This window comes from Acinonyx jubatus, chromosome A2 (genome assembly GCF_027475565.1).
Source record: "Acinonyx jubatus isolate Ajub_Pintada_27869175 chromosome A2, VMU_Ajub_asm_v1.0, whole genome shotgun sequence".
Lineage (NCBI taxonomy): Eukaryota > Metazoa > Chordata > Mammalia > Carnivora > Felidae > Acinonyx > Acinonyx jubatus.
Window position 1 is genome coordinate 132,786,242 of NC_069383.1, and position 27,099 is coordinate 132,813,340.

At 46.1% G+C, this 27,099-nt stretch overlaps 1 protein-coding gene across 17 annotated transcripts in view; it reads left to right on the forward strand.

Annotated features, from left to right (window-relative positions):
* Positions 1–571: 571 nt before the first annotated feature.
* Positions 572–27,099, forward strand: part of MAGI1 (membrane associated guanylate kinase, WW and PDZ domain containing 1) — a 630,408-nt gene continuing 603,880 nt past the window's right edge. For 12 of the 17 annotated variants that reach the window (XM_027039175.2, XM_027039177.2, XM_027039178.2 and 9 more), the window contains exon 1: positions 574–1,516. In XM_027039175.2, the coding sequence (XP_026894976.1) occupies positions 1,204–1,516 (313 nt within the window). In that variant the 5' untranslated portion in view covers positions 574–1,203. Of the gene's footprint in view, positions 1,517–27,099 lie in introns of all 17 variants that reach the window. The other 5 variants (XM_027039185.2, XM_027039188.2, XM_027039186.2 and 2 more) reach the window with 2 other exon arrangements.

A 27,099-nucleotide genomic window follows, 5' to 3' on the forward strand; every position in this document is an offset into this window, starting at 1 on the left:
CCAGGTGGGCGGCCAGGGGACCCTGGGCCGCAGAGACACTGGCAGTCCCAGCTCCAGGACCCGAACCGGCGGGCGCAGGCAGGCAGGGAGCAGACGCGCGACTCCGGGTCTCGTCCGGCTCTGGGGTACTGAACTGCCTCGGGGCGGTGTGGGGGGGGGGAGGGGCGGGGGTGGACGAGCCCGGCGGGGTGACCGACAGCGTGGCCAGCCACTGGCCGAGGGCGGCGAGGAGGCTTAGGCAGGCGTGAGTGCGTGCGTGTGTGCGTGAGTGTGAGCGCGAGGGTGAGTGTGTGAGCCTCCCCAACCCCCACCTGTTTGAAATGGGTTTAAAATGCCAAAGCCAGGTTGCCTGTACTTGAAAAGTTGCAAACAGTCGGAGTAAAACACGTGCGCGTCCCCCTAGCCCCAAGTGATGGGCTGACTCTAGGGCAAGGCAAGGCAAGGAGGAATAAGAAGGGTGCGTGGAGGCGGGTGAGTTGCCGTCTGCAAGATAGGTTTTAGGACCCAACGGGAAGCACACTGGAATCTCTCCCTTCGGGAAGGAGAGGTAGGGCGGGCCGGCCGGCAGGCGGCCGCGGGGCGCATGCGCGCGCGTCTCCTCTCGCCGGCCGCTGCGCTCGGCGGCGCGGAATAGAATGAACTGTAACAAAACAAGCCGAGCCTTTGTATCTGCTTAAAGGGGCCGCAGGCACTTCCCTCCTGTCCCCCCCAACCCCCGCTCGGCTACCGCGTTTCCAGGGCTCCCAGCAACTGTCTGGAAGGGCTTCCCTCACCCTCAGGAACAGCCCGCCAGCGAGGGAAGGCGAGCCAGGCGGGAGGAAAAGAGAAGACACCGCGTTTCTAAGAGGCAAGAAAGGAAGGAAGGAAGGAAAAAAAATAACCCGAGCGGCGCAGAGTGGACTCTGGTCCCGGAGAGAACGGTCGGGCGCCGGAACGTGGACCGAGAAGCACCGGAATGCAAACAAAGCTCGCGGGCGCCTGTGCAGGGCTCGCGGGGAAGACCAGAAAGTTTGTTTTATGATGGCTTGAGTGAGCGAGTGTGTGCAGGGGAGCGAGGCTGCCAAGTTTCTCCCTCCCGTTGCGTTATTTGGGGGGAGATGTCCCTCCCATGAACCAGCGGGGGGGCCTGGGGGCTTGTGCTGTGGGGGGCACCTGTCTCTCATTTATTTTTTTGTGGGGGGAGGAGGGGTGTAACAGCCCATCATGTCGAGAGTGATCCAGAAGAAGAACCACTGGACTAGCAAGGTTCACGAATGCACCGTGAGACGGGGACCCCAGGGCGAGCTGGGGGTGACGGTGCTGGGGGGCGCGGAGAACGGGGAGTTTCCGTATGTCGGAGCGGTGGCCGCGGCCGAGGCGGCGGGGCTTCCCGGCGGCGGCGAGGGCCCTTGGCTGGGCGAGGGGGAGCTGCTTCTGGAGGTGCAGGGGATCCGGGTGTCCGGCTTGCCCCGCTATGACGTGCTGGGAGTCATCGACAGCTGCAAGGAGGCCGTCACCTTCAAAGCCGTCAGACAAGGTAAGACGGCACGCGCCTCCCGGAGGCGCCCGCAAAACGGGGAGCGGCCTGCGGAGAGCCCCCCGCCGCATCTCGATTTCCCGCGTTCCTCCTCCGAGCGCAGCTTGGAGGGGAAGTTGGGGTCGTGCGCCCTGTCGTGGTGAAATGAGCAAAGTTGTTGAGAGGTTGTGGATTGTTTGCCCACCTGCGTTGGAAAGAGGGGGCTAGGTTTCCTCCGGGCAGCGGAGAGACTTTTCCCAGGCCCGGTTTGCCAACCTGTTATCTCAGCCACCGAGTACAGCGCGGCTTGTCTGCGCGAGGAGGCTTGGGAAACCGAGTCAGGGGCAAAGTGGACGGTCTCCAGGCTTCTCGGAGGAGTGATGCAGCAGGCGCTGCCGCTGCGTTCTTTTGCTACTTATCTGTTGCCAGACCCGGAGAATGGGTACGAACGAGAAGAGGGGTCTATGGTTACTGACCTCCTCCGTCGGGAAATCTTCCCCAGGGCATCCCTCCAGGTGGGCTGGGGCGTGACCGCCCTGCGGTTCCTATGCCCGCCTCCTGAAGATCCTGCATTCACCCCAGAGCTGGATGACGCATGTGTCTCCACCGTGTGGCCCAGCCCCAGGCGTGGGGGGGGGGGGGGGGGAGGGGGGGGGAGAAGGAGTATTTCTGTCTGCGCGAATCTGGCCCAAGTTTATGCTGCCTTCTCCGCCACCACCATCATCATTGTTGATGATGATAATGGTGGCTACTATTCACTGTTAGCTTACTACGTGCCAGGCTCTGTGTTGAATGCTTTCCTTGGGCTGTTTTGCTCTGACTGACAATTCTGTGATCGGGTTGTTTTTATAAACCCCATGTTACAGATAAGGAAACTGGGACTGATATTGCATAAGTTATTTGCCCAAGGTCACACAGATACCAGAAGTGAGGGTTTCAGTCAATGCAAGCCTTAAGCACTAGGAGAAAGAGGTGGGGCCGGGGCGGGGGGGTGGGGGGGTGGACATGACCCTCCTGGACTGGGGGGCTTGTTTTCTGGGGAGGGAATGAAGGCAGATTCCTCTCTCAGAAGCCAACTTTTTTGATGGTTGCTGGTGGTGGGGAATCCCTCCTGCCTGAGTTTAGTGCTGGCAAGGGGTTATCCTTGCATCAGTCCAACAGAGAAGGACTTGATTCCCTTAAAGTATCCCTTGCACCACCGAGTGCCATGACATAGGTTCTCCCGCATAAAAGCACCAGAGGAGGTGGCAAAGTTGAGCGTGGTGAAAAGTTCCCATATGTGCTGCGGGCCTGGAAGGGCACGTGGCAGCTGGAGGAATGTGTTAAAGGAAAGGAAGGCTGGGCTGGGCTGAGCTGAGCAGATCCTTGGAAGCAGGCCCGTTCCAGATGAAACAGAGGAGGGGGACAGAAGGAATTGTCAGGCCTTTTGGTAGTTTCGGAAGCGATGGACTGACATTTATAGAAAGCTCCCTCCATTTATGTCTTCATCTTCCACTTGGACACCTCCTCCAAGAAGCCCTCCAGCATCCTGCCAAGCTGAACAAACCCTTCTTCCTTTGGACTCCCCTAAATGTGTACTTTGTAGTTTTTACTTACTCTGATCTATGAGTTAGGCCCCTCCTCATTTCCATACTAGATGGCAAGCTTACTGGAGAGAGACTGTGCCTTATTCATTGTGCATCTCCCCAGGCTTTGCTTGAGGTCTAACACCTCCTTCCCCTGAGAGTGTGTCCTCATTGTAAACTGGCGTTTGTTTGGGTATTACATAAGATGATAAGTGGAAAGTGTGCAGAGCAGTGCCTGGCACATAGTAAGTGCCCCATAAAGAAGATATATTATGTTTAATTCACTTTGACCAGTTATTTCTCAGTCTAGCTTTTAGCGCTAGGAACCTGGATTATGAATTTAATGCCTGTACCTGGATTGTTAGGACTTGATAGAACTATAGAGAAAACACTGTGTCAAAGCAGTTGGTGGGAACAGCTACAGGTGTCAGCATTTTGGAGAGAGGGTTGGAGGAAAGGCAGGGGTACCTACCCATCTATTATCTGCCTAGTGGGTCCTATGTGGGGCCTTATTTTTAATGTGCAAGATGATGCATGTGGCTGACCCTCTGTCCACCAGTCATCAAAGATCAAGAGACATAATGCCAGGCTGTCTCACCATGGAACTAAGGAAGGATTGGTCAGATAATCAAGTGTGTTTGAAATCAGACACCTCTGGATTGAAAGGAAACTGTACTGTCACCAAATGTTATTTCCCTTCATCTAGAACCATTCTATGTGCTGCACAGTACTGTTCATAGCAGGTATGTGTGTGTATGTGTGTGTGTGTGTGTGTAAATCTACTTTTTCTACTCAAGATAGCATTAAGATGTGGATGGAATCCATTGCAGTGTGAAAGCTATTTTATGTAATAATTACATGGGTACAGTTCTTTCAACATCTTCATTACAGAAACATGGCACTGGAGAGCATTTCACTAATCTTCTGTTCCCCTTCATGGCGAGAATATGATTTAAATTCTGCGACAGAATTGCTCTTACTATGTCTTCATTGCTGTGTTTGAATCATATTAGGTAGGCTCATCCTTGGTACGTGGTAAAGGAAAATGTTACTTTTTTCCACACCCTGAGCTAGCCACTCCCAGGGACACAGGGCACTTTGGGTGCCATCTGTATGGAAATGTCACGGTCTTCCTGTGGGAGAAAATTCTGTTTCTATTTCATGGCAGCTCCCTGGAAAGATGCACAGACTAAAATAGTCTGTAGCAAATGGTATTATATGAAGCAGGACTGAATTGTGAAGGAACCAAGCTCCATGGGTCTACCAGCTTGGACTTGGTTCATTTTAGATGGAGGAGACAGTCTTTTGTTACAAGGTGCTTAAAAAAATGTATGGATACCTGTCTATGTTATATACAGTGTGTTATTTTGTATCTATAATATAGCATGTATATACTTGTTATGCTTTGTAAGTATATATTATGTTCATCTGTAGTGAAATGCACATATCTTCACTATGTAGTTCGGTGAGTTTTGACAAATGTATATGTTTATTTTATGTTCACTCAAATCAAGATCTAGAATATTCCCATTACCTCACAAATTTCCCTCTTTCCCCTTTCCAGTCCATTCCCCACACTTCCTCCAGAGGCAAAGGCTGTCCTATTTCTTTTACCATGGATAAGTTTTTTTTTTTATTATTATTGAAGTTCCTATCAATGAACTAAAGCTCTACAGACTCTTTGGTGTTGGGCTTTTTTTTTTTTTTTTTTTTTGCTGAACAAAATATTTTGGAGATTTCATATTGTGTGTATCATTCTTTTCCTCCACCACCTCCTCCTCCTTCTTCCTCTTTTTAAAGATTTTAAGTAATCTCTCCACCTAATGTGGGGCTCAAAATCACAACCCCAGATCAAGAGTTAAATGTTCTACTGACTGAGCCAGTCCAGTGCCCCTCATTGTTCTTTTTTATTGTTGAGTAGTATTCCATTGTAGGTATGTGTATATACCAGGTTTTTTTTTCATATATATATACACACACACATACACATACACACACATATGTATATATATACACATATATATATATATATATATATATATATATATATATATATCTCAAGCAGGCTCTGCACTTTCAGTGTGGGAGCCTGACACGGGGCTTGAACCCACAAAGTGTGAAATCATGACCTGAGCTGAAATGAAGAGTCGGACACTTAACTCACTGAGCCACCCAGGAGTTCCTGTACATACCAGTTTTTAAAATATTTTTGCTTGTCACTAAACATTTGGGCTATTGATCCCTTTTGGCTATTATGAATTGAGATGCCAGAAATATTCCAGTCGCTCCACATTTTTGCCAGTCTTTAATCATCCCTGTCTTTTGAATTCTAGTGTATGTGGAAAAAGAAAATAAGGTAATTAAGGATACTTTGCTATAGGATACAAGCTAAGCACTTGCTTTAGAATGTGCCCGGTCCTTGGCTAAGCTAGTACTCTGTGGACATTTTGTCTTTTATTCCTCACAACTGGAATCAGATGTCAGAAACTGAGGTCCAGAGTTTGGGTAGCCTTTCCGAGGGTCATACAAGTAGCCGAAGTAGAGCTGGAACTCAACCGTGTTGGATTCCAAAAGCCCATGCTTCTAACTGCTCCATCGGTGGGCCAGTAGGGCCTCCAGACCAGTGGCCGTCGCCTTACTTGGGAACTGGTTAGATGTGCTAATTTCCTACTGATTCTGAACCTCAGGAGGCGGGGCCAATGGGGCAGTTGTTAACAAGCCCTCAGGTGATTCTGAGGCTCACTTTTGAGACTCAATTCCCTAAGGTACAGACTAACCCTGAGCCTATGGTGTAGGACACAGGTGTCCTGGGCTCCCAGAACAGGCTCTGCCAGCTTGTGCTACCCTCTCTGGCAAATCACCTTCTTTGGGTGTAAGTTTCTTCATTTTTTCTTTTCCTTTTTTTTTTTTTTTTTTTGTAAGTCTGTTTATTTTGAGAGAGAGAGAGAGGAGCAGAAAGAGAGGGAGAAAGAATCCCAAGCAGGCTCTGCACTGTCATTGTGGAGCCCTGTGAGTGCGGAGCCCGATGTGGGGCTCGAACTCACAAACCATGCGATCATGACCTGGGCTGAAACCAAGAGTCAGATGCTTAACGGACTGAGCCACCCAGGTGCCACTCTTCATTTCTTTTGTGCCCAAAATAAACAGGTGCGCCGTGGATGTCCTTTGCACTCATAAAATGCTGCAATCCCATGAATAACCCGACTCCAAAAGTTGAAAATGGTGTGATTGTAGTTTCCCAAACTGGTCACATTATAGGTCATGCTTACATATTTTCGTAGGTGAAGTTTGTGGCTTTGCAAATTACCCAGAAGCCGAAACTGTCCACAATTTAGACAGAATGGAGACAATAAATAAGACACAACTTAAAAACCACACCACCGCCACCAGCCCCTTTCCCTCACTGTCATGAGGGAATTATGACCACATGCAATTGAAAGTAGTTCTTTGTGCCTTTTTGTGTTTTGTTTTGATGTTGTGTGTTTATTTTGACCAATTGGGATATACTACAACAGCTCGGTAACGAAATGATTCTCATTTTGAGACAGTGGCCTGCCTGTCTTGGTGTCCCGTGAATTCTGCTCCAGGGTCCCTGGGTTTGCTTTTTCTTCCCCCCCAGATGGTCACAAGATTGATTCTTTTCCTTTGTGTCAGGTCGTGTGCTGCTAAATGTTTAATAACCGGCTGCCGTGGAGACAAGCCCCAGATCTGTGGCCTGAGTTTGGAAGAGATGCATGTAATTGGTTCTCCAGGGTCGGTGTGAGCTGGTCCTAGCACATCACTGACCCTGTATAAGATGGCTCTGGAGTCTCATGCCATCCCCTCATCCTGTTTTGTGACTTCATGGCCTTGTCACAGGTTCGCATTATCTTCTGTTTATTCTTTTGTTAACATTTTTATTTATGTTAAAGTGATCTCTGTGCCCAGCAGGCGGTTGGTTGAGCTCCTGATCCCGAGATCAAGAGTCACAGATATTACCAGCTGAGCAAGCCAGGCTCCCCTTGTGTCTTTTTTATTGTCTGCCTCGCCTCCCCCTAGGATGTAAAACACTTGTTCACCCTGCTGTTTCTCAGGGTCTAAAATAGTACCTGGGCAAATCCTAGGTGCTCACTAAAATTTGTTGGACGCATGAATGGATTTTCCTTTGTTGCTTGTTATTTGTATGGCAAGACTAGGTGGTCTTTTATGTAGACTAGGCCGTCTACATCTTTCCCCTTTTAGTCTCTATTCATCTTTTATTTCTTCTGATTTAAGACCCTGATACGTTTTTTTTTTTCCCATTACCAGATCTTCCAATCAGCTGATTCCCTGTGTCTCATAATTTGTATTGACCCACAAGTTTAATGAATTACCCTGAAGTGTTCCTGCCTATTGACTTTCACTGGAGTTTGAGAAGTGAAATTTCAGATACTGAGCAGACAGGATGATGGGGGGCTTTTCAGTTTTCTGTTGATGTGGGATCTGCTGTGTGTCAGTATCCATAAGAATGACACCTTACCTCTGTTTTCTTGTTGCATTGTCCCTGTGTACAATTTTTCCAGCCAACAGCAAATCAGATCATTGCTGCAGAAAACAGTCTGATTTTTGTCCTCTCTTGCTCTTAAATTGTGCTTTGTGTTTATGTCTTTTTTTTTTTTAACTTAAACTTTCAAAATCAATCTTTATTCTCCGTGCTAAAAGACCACTCTCTGAAGGATATTTTTAGGTTACACTGTGGAACATTCCACAGCTTTCATGAAAAAATAATGCAAGGACAGGCGACCCAACTTGTCCATTGTTTCCAGTGGCCATCCTTTGCCAATGGCTATGTTATTTAAAAATAGATTAACTTGACCTTATGAGGCAATGGCATACAGTTGGCTCACTGCATTTGTTGGCATTCATTACCCAGCTGGTTTCAGATGGCAGAATTGATGATATCCACCAAGGGGAATTAAGTGGTTTATAAGAGAAAACATTCTGACATCTCCTTACCACAAGGGTTTACATGAAGGATGTTGCTTTATAAACGATGGTTATTTAATGCAAAACACCAGTCTCTGATGTTAGTGGTCCCTTCCTTGAGTTTGTATATATGTGTAACAGGATATACTGATTTTTGTATACACTGAGAATAAAGGCTGTCAAATTGGTTAAGGGCTGACATTCACATCCTAAAAAAGTGGGTTATGGCATTTTCGCCTATCTTTATGCAGCTTCTGTGTGAGATCAATAACCTTGAAAAATCCCTCGTAAACACTGGAGCTTTGCTATACTGCACCCCTATGGATGTCTGCATTGATATCGTATTTCTTGTGAATTTGTTTTGGTGTTTCCACAAACAAACCCCCGTGATATCAAGGACACGCCTATCATATTGATGTCTGCTTTATCATCAAGTGTCCTGTGTTGAGTCCATCGTGTTCTGGATGCTAACCTTTCTGAAGGCATGTAGCAACATTAGGAGATGGAATTTGAACATTTTATGATTAAATAATCATCTTCTCTTTTTATGGCTAAGTAATTGAAGAACGGAGTAATCCATTACTTATAATCATTTCTGTCATCCTTAGAGTGAGAACCGACGTCCTCACAGTGACTCACAAGGTCCCCCGTGATCTGGCCTATGCCATTTCTTGTCTCTCCCCATCCATGGCCTCCTAGTCCCCACCTTGACATCTAGAAGGCTTGCTCCCTCATGAATTTCAAGTTTTTACCACATATCACCTTCTCAGTGACACCTCCTTTGCCCACATTATTGAAAGCCTTAACTCCACGCTACTTGTCACTCCCCATAACCTTTTTCTGCTTTATTCCACTCCATTTTACATAGATCATTTCAAGATAAGTAAAATCCTCATTTTGTCTCTCCTAGAATAGCAGTTCTCAGAGGGCAGGGATGTTCTCGATTTGTTCACTGCTATATTCCTAGTACCGAAAATAGCGCCTGGTACGTAGTAGGTGCTCAAGTATTTGTTGAACATCCACTGGCAAATTGAGAACTAGAATCAATCTCTCCTGAGCTCGGTTGCATCTGAAAATTCCCATATTTGATAGTCTCTGACCATGTGGGTAATTCGTGATGGGTCACATCAACCTTGATCAAGGTTTGTCATTTGCAGTCTGTGGATGTGGCCAAGTAGAGCTTAGATGATTGATCCAGGATTCTTTTTAAAAAATTTTTATCTGTCTATCTATGTATCTACCTATCTATCATCTATCTACTTATTTTTTGAGAGAGAGAGTGCATGTGCACAAGCAGGGGACAGGCAGAGAGAGAGGGAGAGAGAATCCCAAGCAGGCTCCATGCTGTCAGCACAGTGCCCGATGCGAGGCTCTGTCTCCTGAGCTGTGAGATCATGACCTGAGTTGAAATCAAGAGTTGGATACTTAACCAAGCCACCCAGGTGCCACCAGGAATATTCTTGAAGATGGCATTGATGACCATTTTCAGTTGGTCTTCATGTCAAGGGTTTCTGGCAGCACCATATTGAGTATGTCTGGGAACTTTGCAAACTCTCTCATCCTCAAATGGACCGTGAGAGGTTCTTCCCAGCATGGTTAGCTATGTGCCATCTCCATTGTCAAGACAAATAAGTACATGGGAGAATTATTTTCTCCATGCTAAGGTGTCAGCCCTACCATTATTGCCATCGGAGGCCTTTGTGTGCTCTTTAATGGGGCACAGTTATGTTTTCCACAATAAGGCCAATCTTTCAGCCTATCGTGAGACAAGACTTGAAGCCCTCTTTATGGACGGTGGTGTGATGGTGCAACTAAAAGGCAATTATGCGCTGGTTATAAGCCACGTTTCAGAATTATTGCTAGATACAGTGGTAACAGGACACCAATGCTGCTTGTAATAAAACCCAGGCATATCAATTTATTGACGTATTGTAGCTGTGTAGATTTTGGATTTAAGCTGGCCTGGATTAGAAGCCAGATTATTAAATTTACTAGCTAGGTGAATCAGGGCAAGGTGTTTCATCTCTTTGCGCCAGGATTTTCCCATCTGAAAATGGGGACCATAATGATACCTACTTCCTAGAGTTGATGGAAGAATAAAATGAGGAGGTTTAAGGAATCCACATGGCATAGGCCCTGGCACATAGTGTGTGCTCTGTAAATGTTGGCTTCTGTTACTGTTTGAATATTCCTCCTTTGAAAACAGTCCAGAGAGAAGAAAGAATCTCTTGAGAGATAGTTGTGGTATAGTTTCCTGGAGAGCTTTTTAAAGTCTAGAAAAAAAACCCTTATTTTTTCTGCATGATTCAGATGCCACTTTTTGGAAAGGGCTGTGGTTGGATTAGTTCAGACAAGTAAGAAGGAAACCCTGGACCTCACCAGTGACAAGTTGATTTAATTACTGTCATTAGGTCCCTGGTTGCGTATAGGTGTAGAGGAAGAAGTCCTTTCTCTATTTCCTGGGGGTCCCAGGGAGAATGGTCTTTGAGAACTTGACACTGAGGTCCTCTGATCTTCCTGGCACTGTATCTGGGTTCTCAAATCAGGAATGCGAGGGCAGCAGTGGGACTTGGGGTTATAAGGGTTTAGAGTCAGACTGGTTGGGTTCAAATCCAGGTTCTGTCACTTCCCAGCTGAGCAACCATGGGCATGTTAACCTCCCAGAACCTCAGTACTCCCAGTCGAAAATGAGAATAATAGCTGCCTTATTGGCTGTTTTTGAGGATTAAATGGGTAGACGTACGCAGAACACTTAGTCCTCTGCTTGGCATACAGGCAGTGTTTACCAGAATTATCTACAAAATAGCAACCATGATGCTTTTCAGTTGAGAAATGGACACCCTTCAGTGAGTTCCTCTAAAGCAGTGGTTTAAAACTGGGGGTGGTTTTGCTTCTCAGGGGACATTTGGCAATGCCTGGAAACATACTTGGTTGTTATAACTCGAGATGTGGGATTGCTGCTGGCAGTTAGGGAGGAGAGGCCAGGGAGCCTGCTGAACATCCCACAGTGTGCAATTCAGCCCTCCTCCCACTCTCCCCAAGAGAGAGTTATCCAGCCCCAAATGGCCATAAGACTGAAGTTGAGAAATGCTGCTCTAATGTATGACTTCAGGGTTGAGACTGGGAATCTGAATTGTGAGCAGTAAACTAATCATAACTATTAATTTATTGACCTTCTGATAGGTTGCTGAGACCCAGGTAAGGGTTTTGCTGAGGGAGATGATGCCATTCTCGTTTTAGCCTCGAGGAAATGAGCTGGAGAGGGCAAGTAACTTATCCTCGCCCCCCACCCCGCCACTGACACAGATAAGATTCAAGCTCAGATCTACCCATTTCCAAAATTCTCATCCTGGGTTTACACACTAGGAATGTGTTGACTTCGTAGCCAGGAGCCCCTGTGTCCTTCTACTGTGGGGGTCATTGTGGATGTGCCTCTTTCGGGTTGTGCCCTTACCACCTGAGGGCGTTACAGCGCGTCTGTTGACCCCACCGAGGATAGTCCCAGAAATGAAAATGGATTCCCAAAGTGTTTGTGGGCCGGGACACCGAGTGTGCCGCTCCATATGGTCAAGTTCTTCTACTTACTTGCCTGCCTGTTCTCCCTCACCAACACTGCTGATTCCTTCTTCCTCTGAGCTCTCTTTTTCTCCCTCCACATACATCTTGATTTCAAGACCGCTGTGTCTTATAATTGCAGATTTGCCTGTCGGTCTGCCATGCTGGATTGTGTGTTTCTTGAATTCCTGAAGGCAGCATCCCTGTTTTCTGTCTGTTTGTAATCTCTGCCCTCTGTAGGTGGGTGAAATATCTGTTCAGTTGCATTCTTTTGAGGGTAACGAGTGGGCATAACTTTTAAATAAATAAAGATTCTTGCCTGAGATCTTGTTGGCTAGAAAATCTGTGGCTTATTTTTAAGGCATATTAAATATACTTAGCCATATGTCTGACTTTTCCATGATGATTTAAGATGGTTCCCTGCCAGTTGTTGTAGCATTTTGAACTGTAGAGAAAATATTGAATTAATTGTGTTGAAGGTCTTAGAGGGCCTTGATTCTGACCAGATGTGTGCAGTGATGGAGCCTGTGGCTTATGTAATGTGGCCACGGAAGGCATCGCTTTGGCTTGATTTAAATAGAGTCAGGATTTTACCACCTGGATTCTTGGCTGAGCGTTAGAATTTACATCTGATAGAGAGCTCAGGCTCCTTTCCTCCTCCAACTATCAGCCTGTTTAAGTCTGTGTGGCTTGGTTAAGAATTCAAAACTCCGGATCAGGTTGTTAAAAAAGAACTTTCCTTGGTGTTAGAGCGTGTGGATTTTTTCTCAACCCAAGCATAGGCATCCAGGTTTTGGTTTCTAATCTTATAAATACTCAAATATTATGGTGACCTAGTATGACTGTCAATCACTGTTCATAGTTGGTTTGTGCTTCCACAGCTTATGTTTCTTTTCTCTGTGAAATTTATTTTTTCCTCACTTAAACAGTGTGTACAATACAGAAAGATGTGAATATGAAAGGAAAACATATCTACATTGTCTGTAATTACACTCAGAAATATGTGTTAATACTCTATTTTTATACACACACATACACTTTTTTCTGGTATTTTTTTTGAGAGGTTCTTTTTCTTATGAAAATTGGATAATACAACACATGCTGTTTTATGAATTTTTTTTTTGGTGCCTAAATATCATAGATGTTTTTTCTATATACTACACATATATGTATTTTGTCATTTCAGTGGCTGTAGAACCATTTCAGGCTGTGCTATATTAAACCATGCTTGGAGGATGAACATTGAAATTTAGGTAGTTTTCTCTTTGTATTTTACACAGCACATTGGTGAATATCGTTATATTTACATTAAAAAATGTAAAAAATGTGGACTTCAGATTTTTTCTTGGTACAGATGTTTAGAACTCTTGGCTCACATGAATTTTATCATATTACTTTTAAACTCTTTTTAAGATGTTTATTTTTGAGAGAGAGAGAGAGCGCGCGAGCGAGCATACACAGGGGAGGGGCAGAGAGAGAGGGAGACACAGGAATCCGACGCGGATTCCAGGCTCTGGGCTGTCAGCACGGAGCCCGACATGGGGCTTGAACCCACAGACTGTGAGATCTTGACCTGAGCGGAAGTGGTACACTTACCGCACCCACCTGGTGCCCCTATCTTCTTATGACTTAATACCCACCATAGTTGCTCTTCAGACAGCATATCAACTTCTATCCTTGGTGCCTGTATGTGAGAGTCCTGTATTTCCTCACTTACCTCAGTTATGACACATACTGCCTAGTTCTAGATTTTTTTTCTATTTAATACTAGTCATCACAGACGCAAATGCTGAGTAGGTATTTCAAAGGGCTTTCGGGACTGGTGGGGACCTGGGGTAAACTGGAAGGACACGGTTGGTTCCGAGGGAGCAGTTACTACTTAGCTTCAGCCTGTTGCTGACAATGTGGCATTGTTGGCCCAGCGTTGCCAGATTTTTCATTTTCAAGAGCATCTAAAAGCTTGAATTGTTAAAAAAAGAACTTTGACAATTTAAAAACGTTGGTCCAAAAGCATGGATGAAGCAAACAAAACACATCTGGGAGCCATATTTGGTCCCGGTGACAAGTTTGCAGCCCCTCGGTTATGTATTTGTGTCTCTTTCACTTGAAGAGCCATCATCTCATTTCTTGTTCCTGTCTGTATTTTCAGGGCCCCAGATAGTAACCAAATCACAGTGAGGGTCAATAAATGTGTGTTGAAGTGAGTACTAAGTTCCAGAAGTGATCCAGTTTGTCACTCTAGTCTGCGTATGTTTATTGGAGGCCCAGCTGGGGACAGCTCCCCTGTTCTAGTTGTGACGAGCTGGGGAGAGGGTATATTTTGACAGCTGATCATAATTGGTGGCATATTTTGTCTTAGAGTCCTGGTCTACCACGCCTTTGAACGGGGTGCAAAATGGCATCTCGACGATGACATTTATATGGATGTATACTGGGAATGGGATATGCTCTCTGCTCTGAGGGGATTTTACTGTGATATGTGTGGCCTTACAAATAAAAAGAAATAAATGAATTTTATGTGTACCGCATAGGTTTTAAAGATAGCAGGATCGTCCCCAGTGACACACTTCTCTTGGACATTCTGCAGAGAAATCAGGACCCTGACCTTTACCACAAGGGTAGATACTTTCAGAACATGATTAGGCTCTAAGACCAGTGGGCATCTGTTCTGCAGGGCCAGGGCTATATGGTAGAATTTTGGGTTTTGAAAATGAAGGCAGCCTTTCAGTTGCTTTTCTGCCGGCGCAGTGGATTGTCCTGCATTGCATAATTCATGTCACATCAGGCTTGCTGTGTGAGGATGGGGAAAGGGACTTAGGTAATTCAGATTGCAAGTTTAGTCAATGCGGTTTTTCTGTCAAGGAGCCAAGGAAGAAAAGACCTCTATGAAACGAAAACTGAAGTGGGCAGCAAAAGCCCAACATGGAATTCACATTTTGCTAGGTTTCGACTTGGAGTATTGTTTCTTTTCTCTCCTTCCCTCATCCCCTTCCCTCTCTTCATACCCGATTCAGAATAAGAACATTCTAATAGACTGTGTAGGAATTCGAATCTTAGGTAGGAGATTGTCTGTGTAATCCAGGGCTTGAGAGGTGAGACAGAACTAAGGAGAGGGGCTGGGTGGCTTAGCCGGTTGAGTGTCTTTTTTTTTTTTTAATTTTTAAAAAATGTTTATTTTTGAGACAGAGTTGAGTGGGGGAGGGCAGAGAGAGCGAGACACAGAATCGGAAGCAGGCTCCAGGCTCTGAGCTGTCAGCACACAGCCCATTTCCGGGCTGAAACCCACGAACCATGGGATCACGACCTGAGCTGAAGGCAGACACTTAACCGACCGAGCCAACCAGGCCCCCCAAGTGTCTGTCTGACTCTTGATTTCGGCTCAGGTCATGATTGCATGGCTCAAGTCTTGAGTTGGGCTGTGCTGATAGAACAGAGCCTGCTTGGGATTCTCTCTCTCCCTCCCTCTGCCCCTCCCCGCCTCCAAACTAAATAAATACACTTAAAAAAAAAAAAAAAAAAGAAGTAAGGAGAGTTTTCGTCTTGAGGCTGCTATATGCCCTGATCCAATTCCTTGGTTATGATAACAGCTTTTGGGACACCCAGAATTCCCCCAAGTTGGCATGAAATTTGGATTCCTTTCTACTTTACAATGCTCAAATTAGGGCTGCCTGGGTCGCTCAGCTGGTTAAGTGTGTGCTTCAGCTCAGTCATGATCTTACAGCTCGTGAGTTTGAGCCCTGCGTTGGGCTCTGTGCTGACAGCTCTGAGCCTGGAGCCTGCTTCGGATTCTGTGTCTCCCTCTCTGTCTGCCTCTCCCCTGCTTGTGCTCTTTCTCTCTCTCTCTTTCAAAATAATAAATAAACATTAAAAAATTTTTTTTAAAAGCTCAAGATTAAGATGTAGCTGGAAAAGCTTATATTCCATGGTGTTTTAGGCCAGGTGATCCTTGATACAATTCCTGAGCTTTGGTCTTTGGTAAAGAAGAGTCTCTAGCCATGCTGAATGAGACCATAGTGCACAGACATAGTTAGGTACCTCCACAGTGTATATGAAAAGTACAGAGTGTTATCTCAACATCGATGTGTTATCTATGTTTATATCGTCATTTATAAGAGAATAGTCAGAGAGATCAGATGCCCAGCAAAGGAAATATTCATATAGGTATTGCCTATTTCTGTCTCTCTGAAGTGTGGGAGAATACTGCCCTAAGGAAGAAAGGCCTAGCTTTCTTAAGCAATGTGAATGAGTTTCTGATACATTTTACCAAAAAATGTAAGCTCAAGGGGCGCCTGGCCGGCTCATTCAGTAGAGCATGCAACTCTGTCCTTGGGTCGTGAGTTCGAGCCCCACGTGGCGGGTAGAGGTTACTTAAAAAAAAATAAATAACATAAGCTCAAGCTATTCTATGTGAAATAATTATCTCTAAGGAAGATGATTGTGGGAAGAAGGCATTAATGGGAATGATAGTTGTTTTTTTACTATTGGAGTCTTTTTTGGTGGAAGGAGCCTATCGTGGGGGTTTAATAAAATCTGGTGAGTCACCCTGTTGCCTGAATTCCTGAGGAACAGAGGCATCCAGAAAAGCCTGTGGGGGGTGGGGGTGGAGTTTATAGCCCTGTGCACCTGTTACCAGGCACTTATATTCACCTGATGGCTGCTAACAGCTTGCGGGCAGAGCTGCTTGGAGAAAATGATCAGCTTTGGAAACAGCGGCCCACAAATTGGGTTTGGGTGAATAGAAGATGCATCAGAATTACCTGGGAGAGTTTTCAGGCTTTGAGTATCTGGGGTTGACTTCCTGAGTGGTTCGGAGTCATGTCTTCCTGCCTAGTGGAGTTTGGATGCCCCAACTCTGAAGAATGGTCCACAGAACTGCCAACTGATTTCGAGTCACCCAGGGTGCTTATTCAATGTTGGGATTACTAGGCCTCAGTCCAGACCTATGCAGTCAGAGTTCTGGGGGGTGGGCCCTGTGAGTCCACAGTGTTTAAGAAAGTTCTGGCTGGTTGTGGGAAGTCCAAAGTCTGAGGCTCCTGGCTCTTTATAATAAACGCCAGGCTTTTTAATTCCAGTTACCTAATAAATGACGGTCACAGACCCCATTCTGCATTCGAATGCGCATTGGTTGGGGAAGGGAGTCAAGAATACAAGGGCTAATGGAGTTATTTGAGCTCAAAGTTCTTCTAGGGGCAAACCCTGGGTGTGTGTGTATGTATTGGGCAAAGTTCGTTTTCTTGCTTTGGGAATCCCGCATTAGCCTGATAATTTAGAGAGACCTCTTCCGCAGCACTGTACTTGCTGTTTCATTTTTAAATTTTATTAAAAAAGTTTTTTAATGTTTATTTTGGGGGGGGAGAGAGAGAATGAGAGAATGAGTAGGGGAGGAGCAGAGAGAAAGAGAGACACAAAATCCAAAACAGGCTCTGGGCTCCAAGCTGTGAGCCCAGAGCCTGAGCCCGAGGCGGGGCTCGAACCCATGAGCCATGAGATCATGGCCGGAACCGAAGTCGGACGCTTAACCGACTGAGCCAGCCAGGCGCCCCTACACGTGCTATAATTAATTTAAATCTACCTCTCAGCAGCCTCATGTGGCTAGTGTCTCCCAGACTGAACAGCACGGGAGACAGTGCCATTACAAATGCTGAGGACAGTCATCGTTCTTTGGTGTCACAACCAGCTGCTCCTAGAGGAAGAGGCTGGAGTGTCAGTTTGGGTGGATGCTTGTTAAATGTGGAAGTTCGGGATAAGTAGTTTTTTAAGTGCTTTTTGACCATTTTTGTCCATGTGTTTACTGATCACATTTCTCTTAAAGAACCTCAGTGTATGGAGACGTGCTGATTCTCCCAAAGTACTTCATGTGGAACAGCTATGTTCTGTGAGCTGGGATGATGCTTTTTCCGTGGACTGCTCCAGCACCTTATGTGTTAGATGGTGGAATCATTCATTTCAGGCTGAGTATTTTATCCAGAGAGGGAGACTTTGGGTTACCTTGGGGTGACAGAAACCGTTTTATCACCTTATTGCATTTGGGTACAAGTAATAAAAAGTAACTCAAGTGGCTTTAACAACAAAGGGGATTAGCCGATGCATGTAAGTAACAGTTGCAGAAGAAGGTAGGTGCTTCAGGAAGGGTTTGATCAGCATCAGACCCTTTTCCCAGGGCACGTGGGTCATGTTTCCTTCATTTGCTTCAGAGTTGCCCCTACCCCGTCTGGTGACTCTGTTCAAATTAGAAAATGTGTCTCTCCTGGGGAAACACCATCCCAGCAAGGCCTGGAGAGCTGTTAGGGGACAGCCTTGATCCCTTCAGGGCTGCTTTCTTTGTTGTGCTGGCTCTGACCTCAGGACGACTTGTGTCGTTCGCAGATGGGTGACTGTGGCAAAAGGGGGTGGCGTGCCTGCTTATTTATAGCCGAGCACAGAGAGGCCCAGAGGAATGCCTCATGCTGTGTGCTGAGTGGCTGAGGTCTGCGATCCCTAAGCCGATCACTGACGCTTGAGCCCTCACCTCCTCACCTGTTCATGTGCTCTGCCTGTGGGGCTTCAAGTACGGGAGTGGAAACCAGGGGAAGAAGACTAAAACCCACGATGCCAACAACAGCAGAATAGTGCTTGACCCTCTTTGCTCTGAAGGCCACCTGTGCCTGATCTTTAATCTTCAGCCAGAGCTCTGAAGTGTGTGTACCATCTTCCCATTTTTTGGGTGAGGACACCGATGCTCGAGAAGCTTTTGCTGGTGCCGGGTCACCCGGCTGATGAAGCAAGAGCGATGGGCTTCCTCCGGCTTGGAAAGGTTCCAGGCCCTCACTAGGGTGCTGGGGTTGTGTCTTGTGATGGGATTCCCTTCAGACTGCACTGCACCATTGTGTGAATTTGCAGTATGGAACCTTCTGGAGCATTGTCTGGGGAAGGCTGGAAGCTGGGTGCTCTTCCTGGCACTCTGGCAGGCCCCAGTCTTTGTGCCCTGGGGGAGGGGGCTTGCGGCAGGCCTGGCCTATTGCAGCTCAGAGTTCCTCTGTTTGTCCTTCTGTGTCCTCCAGACCTAAGCGTCTGTACCTTCCAGCACTGACGAACAGAATGTGCTCCTCACATGTGGTTCGGGGTGATACAACTTGCACCGGGGACCTGGCAAGTTTCTAGTCAACTTTCGAAGAATTGTGGTAAAATACGTAACATAAAAGTTAGCCTTTAAGTGTGTGTTCAGTGGCATCAGATACTCACCATGTTGCGCAGTCACCATCCGTGTCCAGAACTTCTTCGCCCTCTCCAACTGGAGCTTTGTTCCCATTGAATAGTACCTGCCCACTGCACTCTCTCCCAGCCCCTGGCAGCCGCCATTCTGCTTTCTGTCTTGATAAATCCGGCCCTGTGTGAGTGGAACCATTTAGTATCTGTCCTTTTGTGGCAGGCTTATTTCGCTCAACACTGAGCCCTCAAGCTTCGTCCATGTTGTAGTGTGTGTGCCAGAACTTCCTTCCTCTTAAAAGTTGCGTAATATCCCACTGTGTGGCTAGGCCATGTTGATCCCTTCTTTTGTCTGCGAACGCTTCGAGGTGGTTTCCACCCTTTTCTATTGGGCTTTTGTCTTCCTACTGCCCTCAGAAGCAGGTGCAGTTAGGTTTTCTTGGTGTCTTTGCCCTCCTCCCTCTGCATTCTTCTTTTCTCATAGCTTAGCTTGACACTTCCCAGGGCTTTCAAGACTGCCACCTGCCCAGTGTCTCCTCCAGCTCTGAAGATGGGGCATAGATTGCCCAGGGGGATCGTTGCCACAGTGTCTCCTCCTCACCTCTGTGGCACTTAGAGCAGTTTGCAAAGGGTATGCATGTTGGTCATCTGGTCTTGAGGGCTTCAATCCCCCCATCAGCTCTGCTCCGGCCAGCCTTCCGCCTTTCTGGGTTGGAGGCCATACGCTACAGGCTCACAGGCTTTGCATTTCAGAAGGGCCGGTTCAAATCCAGTCTCTCTGCTTACTTGCCAGGTGACCTTGGGTACACGATTTCACCTCTGTGACTTAGTGATCGTAAGCACACACATCTCGTGTGGTTGTTGCAAAGATCGTGGGCAACGTCGCGGTGAAGCTCCCAGCATAAGCATGGAGCAAAGGCAGCGTTGAATAAACGGTAGTTATTATTACATTAAGTTTGTCAGTTTTCCTCTTTTGAATCTGATAACTTTTGATTTTAGGTTCGTGGAGGCGCCGAATTGACTGCGTAATTGACTCAAAACACTTCTGTTTAACACTCTGGGTTTTAATCTTCTTTCTTGGCACTGCCACCTCCTGTTAGATGTTATGGAGCTGAATTTGTTGGACCAAATTATGTAGAGCAGCTTTGATGGAAACACATTCTATACTATCTTTATGTCTTCATGTCATTTCCCTTAAATTTCTTGCTGGAAGTAGAAGTTAGTCACCACCCTGTAGGAAGCTACAAACTATTACCGAGCAATGAAATGATTCCTGGCTCTTTAGAATTGTGGAATGACTGGTATAAAGATAGAAGGAGAGCAAATGCATATGGGCATTTTCCAATAAACTTCATGCCGGGGTAACTGTCTGGTTTGGTTAAGTTTTCTTTTCTGTTGATTATTCCAGCTGTGAATGGTATCAAACTAGAGCCCCTAGACACTTAATTGCTTATAGACATTTTGGTGGGGGCAGCTGGATGGCCCCGTCGGTTAAGCGTCGGACTCTTGTTTTTGGCTCAGGTCATGATCTTGTGGTTTGTGGGATCGAGCCCCGTGTTGGGGTCTGTGCTTAACAGCACAGAGCCTGCCTGGGATTCATTCATTCATTCATTCATTCATTCTCTCTCTCTCTCTCTCTCTCTTCCCCCCTCTCCCCCTCCCCCTCTCTCTCTGCTCTCACCCTCTCTCCCCCTCTCTGCCCTCACCCACTCGCACACACACACACACTCTCTCATAATAAATAAAATAAAACTTAAAAAAAATTTTTTTTGTATACTTTTATCTCAGTCCATAAAAGCCCTTATTGTGTGCTTTGCTGTAAATGCTGTATATTAAGTCATTTACTCCTCAACCAACTCTAGGAAGCGTAGGTAGGGAATTATAATCATTCCCATTTTACAGAAGAAGAAACTGAGGTTCAGAGAAGTTGAGATGTTCTCTGCCACTGCTGTTAATGGCAGTGCCAGGATATATACCAGGTCCTCAGGTCCAGGAATGATGGATGCTCTTATCAGCTCTGGGAGGTGCATTTATTAATGAGGAGAGGGAAGCTTTGCAGGGTTTAAGGTCAGCTGAGTCAGTGCTTTATAAAAAAAAATTTTTTAATGTTTATTTGTTTGAGAGAGAGAGAGAGAGAGAGAGAGAAAGAGCACTAGCAGGGAAGGGGTAGAGAGAGAGAGAGGGAGACACAGAATTCGAAATGGGTTCTAGGCTCTGTGCTGTCAGCACAGAGCCGGCCGGATGCGGGGCTTGAACTCACGAACTGTGAGATCATGACCTGAGCCGAAGCGGATGCTCAACCGACTGAGCCACCCAGGCACCCCTGAGCCAGTGCTTTACGTCTAGGTTTTTGATGCTCCATCCTGAGCTGATTTTGATTGAGCACAGCTCTCCCCATTTATCAGTTAGTACACATACATTATGTCTTTCCATTTACATTTTTCCAAATCAAGAAAGACTGTGGTCGCCTGACCGGGCCAGGGAGGGGAAGCCCAGCGAATGATGCAACAAATCAGTGTGGCTCTGTGGGAAAACCTGGTACTTCCTGGCTGTCTCACTTTATTTCTTCTTTCAGGCGATCCAGGACTCTGCTACTTTATAATGCTTGTGCCTCAGTGTCTTCATCTGTAGAAAGAGTAGAGTGCTGTATTTATACACATGAAGGCAAACTCCTAGAATTCAGTGAACATTTAGTAGTTGTCTGTCCACCAAGCCCACGCAGGCTGTCGCGAAGACATGGTCTTTCTGCTCCTTGGGTACCAGCAGTGGCCCTGCGGGCTGGGGACTTGAGGTAATCCCCCGTGAGGTACGCAGTTCCTGACCCGGTGCTTGGGTACAAGGCCCACTTGTGAATTATTTCCCAAACTGCCACGTTGCCTGGTCATGTTTCCTTTTCGGAGCAGCACACTGCAGTAGGACTGTATGACTATGTCCTTGGATCTGAAGGTTTCCATGTGGATCAGGTCCAGGATCCACGGGACTAGAAGAAACCTTCACTGGGCCTTGCCTTGGAGACGTGGCATTCCTCCTCAGTTAGACTCTTTTATCTGTTTCTGCCCTCTGTACTCATTTTATTATTTTTTTTTATTTCTTTTTTTTATTTTGAGAGAGAGAGAGAAAAAGGAGCAGCGGCAGAGAGGGACAGAGAGAATCCCAAGCAGGCTCCACACTGTCAGCACAGAGCCCGACGTGGGGTTTTAGCTCACGAACCATGAATCATGACCTGAGCTGAAATCAAGAGTCAGATGCTTAACTGACTGAATCACACAGGCGCCTCAGTGCTCTTTTAATTTTTAAAGTAAAGATTTAATTTTATTGGAGGAGACATCGGGGGGGGGGGGGCTGGATGAGTCAAGGATAGGGATACCCTGGTAGTGATTGTACTAAGTGGCAGTTTTTCCCCTTTGAAAATCCAGGCCCACCGCTATCAAGGCATTTATATTCTATGAAAGAATTCATACGTGAGACTGGGAGATCTTGGGAGTCTGTAACTACTTCTCCATTTAACATGAAATTTGATCAGTGTGGGGTACAGCCAAAGGGCACAGATTCTGGAGCGGGTTAAGGGCTGTTGGTCTGAATCTCCTATCCCCTCTGGCCTAATATTATAAAAAATATTATAAAAATGGAGGTATGTGGGGGAGGTACTATTTTATTTCTGTGTTTTCAATGTGTATTTGTTTTTCAGAGAGGGGAGGAGCAGAGAGAAAGATGCGGGGTGGGGGGGAACAGAGGATCCAAAGTGAGCTCTATGCTGACAGCAGACTGCCTGATGTGGGGCTTGAGTTCACCAATTGCAAGGTCATGACCTCAGCTGAAGTCAGTCGCTTAACTGACTGAGCCCCCCAGGCGCCCCTGGGGTAGGTACTATTTTTAAATCTCTGTTTTACAGTTAAGGAAACTGAGGCCTGGAAATTGGGGCAGTTTTGTCTGTGTGACTTTGTGTCTGTGCATGCCTGTAACCACTTGTGTCTGAGTCCTCATGATTTGTCCTCATGATTTAGGGGTGACTGTGGACTCTGATTCAGATTACGGGGTGGGTGTGCAGCAAGGGGAATAAACAGTGTTGTGGGCATCCCCAGGAGAAAGAGATGATGTGAAGACAGTTTGTAGCCAGTCAGGCTTGGGACAGGCCTGTGGAGGAGGTTGTATTTGTCATTAGTAGGATATTTATAGCGATGGTGTGGAATGTTATTGTAAGTGGAGGGAACAGCAGGAGCAAAGGCCTAAAGCAGGAAAATTCCAAGTACGCCCACGGCCCAGACTGTCTGGAGTTAGGAGAACATGGAAGGCAGGAATGGAATGAGCTAGCATCCTCCCTTTATCAGACTTGGCAGGAATTCAAAAGTGCTCATTAACTGTTGGTCTTGATGTGACTCGATTAAGCCTTTGCGGCGAGTGTTTGGGAAGAACCCATCAAATATGGCAACATTTGGGGGCGCGTGGGTGGCTCAGTCAGTGAAGTGTCCGACTCTTGATTTTGGCTCAGGTCAGGATCTCACGGTTCTTGAGTTTGATCCCCACATCGGGCTCCGTCCTGACAGTGCCTGATAATGCAGAGCTTGCTGGTATTCTCTCTCTCTCCCTCTCTGACTGCCCCTCTCCCACTCATGCTTGAGTTCTCTCTCTCTCTTTCTCTCTCTCTCAAAAGTAAATAAATAAATTAAAAAAAAAAAAGGCCACATTTGACCTAGCATTCCCACCACTAGAAGCCCATTCTCTGGAAATCCTCAAACCCCTATAAGTTATATGCCTTCTTTGACGCTGCTCATAATGACAAAAATCTGACATTCACTTTTAAGTGTTGTGGGTGATTGAGAAATTATGGCACCACCCTAAAGTGGTGTATTCTGTAGTTGACTGGAAAAAATGGGGGGCGCCCATCTGGCTCAGTCAGTAGAGCATGTGGCTCTTGATCTCCGGGTCAGGAGTTTGAACCCCACGCTTGGTGTAGAGATTGCTTAAATGAATAAACTTAAAAAAAAAGAAAAGAAAACAATGGAGTGGCTGTCTGTGCCTTGACATGTAAACATATCATAATCTATTAAATAAAAAATGCAAGAGATAGGACAACATCTGTAGGGTCACCCCATTTGTAAAACTTGTTTATAGCCCACCTAGGTGGGTGTGTGGGTGTGAGCCTTAAAAATAAAAATGTCTATGGGCACCTGGGTGGCTCAGTCGGTTAAGCGTCCGACTTCGGCTCAGGTCATGATCTCGCGGTCCGTGGGTTCGAGCCCCGCGTCGGGCTCTGTGCTGACAGCTCAGAGCCTGGAGCCTGTTTCAGATTCTTTGTCTCCCTCTTTCTCTGACCCTCCCCTGTTCATGCTCTCTGTCTCAAAAATAAATAAATGTTAAAAAAAATTAAAAAAAAATAAATAAAAATGTCTGGCACAACATGGAACTGTTGCCCCTGGCTAGGTACCTGAGTGGTGGTCATACGTCCCAGCGTGCTTGACAAATACCTGGTTTGCACCTGTTGTCCTTGTGTAATTATTCAGTGGTGCCGCCTTTCAATCTTCAGTATCCTGGCATGCGCCATGAATTATAGGGTTACCGTACCCTTCCTCTGAGGATTTGGAAGAGCAATGAGAAGCCGGTTGTTACACAGGTGACTTGGCATAGTTTACAGCAGACTGGTATTATTTTTACAAGGTAAATGCAGGATTATGGCCCTAATACATTAGCTGGTGGTTTACAGCTGAGCCACTAAACGTGGTCCTTACTAAGGAAGACGTTATCTTTTTTTCTTTTTGTTAGATACCTGAGCATTTACTTTGGTTTACTTAAATAGGTCTTCAGTTAACTCAGTGAAGATATTCATTGTCTGAGAACAGTGCTTTTTACCATGTGCCACTACCAAGTTTTTCAAAGACCTAGGGGGGATTTTCGCGTTTCCTTCTTTCATTTGGCTCCTAGGCCATGAATTGAAATTCTCCTTTGGAAAAACAACACACCTTTAAAAAAAATTTAAAAAGTGTGGCCTTCCCCACCCCCAGGTTCCTCAAACATAAATTTAGACACAATAGAAGTCACAATTATTAAAGGAACTACATGTAAACTATTGACCTAGAGTGGGCTTTCGAGTTGGCCGGACTCCTCTTTTCTTTGCTTCCCAGTAAAATCCTAGAGGAAATGGGGGTGGGTGGGAAATAACTACAGTTGAAAAATAGCCATGATTCACATTTACCAGACATCACAGTTACCTTTGATGTGCCAGGCACTGTGCTAGGTCATTTCAAAACTGTCATCTCATTTGCTCGTTACCTAAGCTCTTAAAGAATATTATCAGCCCATTTTAGACAGCTGGAAACCGACGCTGAGAAAAGGTAGTAAGTTAAGTACCTGACCAAGGTACTCGGGATTCAAAGTGGGATTCCAACCTTTGTTTTGCAATGTTCCTGCACACTCCGCTCCATGGGAGATTCTTAACCCTGGCACTGTTGACATCTTGCGCTGGATAATTCTTTGCCATTGGGTGCTGTGGTGGGCGTTGTTAAGATGTTTAGCCTCGTCCTTGGCCTCTCTCCTCATTACGTGATAGTAACCCCCGACCCCCTATTGTAATAACCAAAGAATGTCTTTTAGACATTGCTAAAATCCCTTGGGGGCAGAATAGCTCCAGGTTGAGAGTGAGTGCACTACACCCGAATTGAAGAACATCGATAGATTCCCAACCGATCAAAAGTTAAGAAGTAGCAAGCAAAGGTAGAGGTTCTTACCCGTGGCAGATTGTATACCCTTCCAGGTGGCACTTTCTTTGCCTGCCATTTTTGTTTATTACTTGGGGAACCGGGAAGAAGTAGTAGAAAATCATACTAGTTAACAATACCTCTAGTCGAAATGCTGAAAACTTGGAAAATATGGAACTAGAAGACCTTTCTTAGTTTATTACTCTCATGCATCCTCTGTTCCTCTTTGCCTGCTCAATCGGGGATGTGCTCAGACCATGAAGGTGCTTATTCGCGGATTCTGTATGACTCCATTCTGAGTTAGAGTAAGAGGTTTTTACAAAATGCTACTTAGAGCGTTCCGTGAAATTATTCGGGGACATTTGGCTTTTATGCCATGCATTTCTCCTTAAAGACTGTACAAGTCCATTGCTCAGCCAGTTAATGGCTCATTCTTGGGAAATCCCCTTAAAGTGAGTTAACAGGGTCCCACCATGACTGTTATCTCTTATCCATTTACACCTCTGCTTTTTGTAATTATCTGCCTATCGCCGGACCTCAGGATCTCTGCTTTGTGTTTCCAGGCAAGGCTGGCGATGGGGAACTTTTTTTTTTTTTCCAAAAAAATTTTTTTAATGTTTTTTTATTTTTGACAGAGAGAGACAGAGCATGAATGGGGGAGGGGCAGAGAGAGAGGGAGACACAGAATCTGAAACAGGCTCCAGGCTCCGAGCTGTCGTCACAGAGCCTGACGTGGGGCTCAAACTCACAGGCGGCGAGATCATGACCTGAGCCAAAGTTGGACACTCAACCGACTGAGCCACTCAGGCGCCCCTGATGGGGAACCAAATCTGATGTAGACCAGTTCGTGTGATACAGGAGGAGTTAGGATGAAGGCAAAAGGAAAAGTTGCTTGCCTGTTGGTTATCATATCAGCCTTTTCGAAACGTTACCTTTAGAAAAGCCTTTTTTCAGATACGCATTTCACTTAACCTTGTCAAGATGACAAATCAAATAGCATAGTATTGTGAACTGGTTATAGCTCGCTGTCTGTCCTTCTAGGTGGATGGAAATTACCACATAGGACTTGTGTTAGGGAATGGCCTTGGGGTCCACCTCTCTGTCGGGATGGGCCGGAAGAGAAGTTAGGTTGTGAGTCGTTCTCATTGAACACCCCAGCTGACCCACAGGAAACTCTTGGTGGAGACAATCCATAGCATTGTCCTGAATCAGAGGAAGAGGTTTAGGCTCTTCTCTCTACCTACCACCCCCATGTCAAGTAGCCTTTGGGAGCAGCTCTTCTGGAAAGGGGATGTGACTTTGGGGAAGGTGGCTCTCTGTAGTCAAGACAAGAACTGCAGGGGGGCGGGGTGCCTGGGTGGCTCAGTCGTTGAGCCTCCAACTTCGGCTCAGGTCATGATGTCTCAGTTGGGACCAACGGCACACATCTGGAAAGTGGATGTGTTTGGATTTGAACTCAGGTTTGACGAGCTCCCAAACCTATATGACAGTTACAGTGTTAGTTGCCACAGAGAAGAATACCTTTGGCAGTCCCTTTCATTTTCCGTGTGGCTTTACGTCTGCTGCAGTGTGGGGACACCCTTGAAGTCTGCTGAATTGGCTTTCTCCAGCATACCTTTTGTCACAGGGGGTTGAAAGGAAAGGTAGAATCATTTGTCCTAAA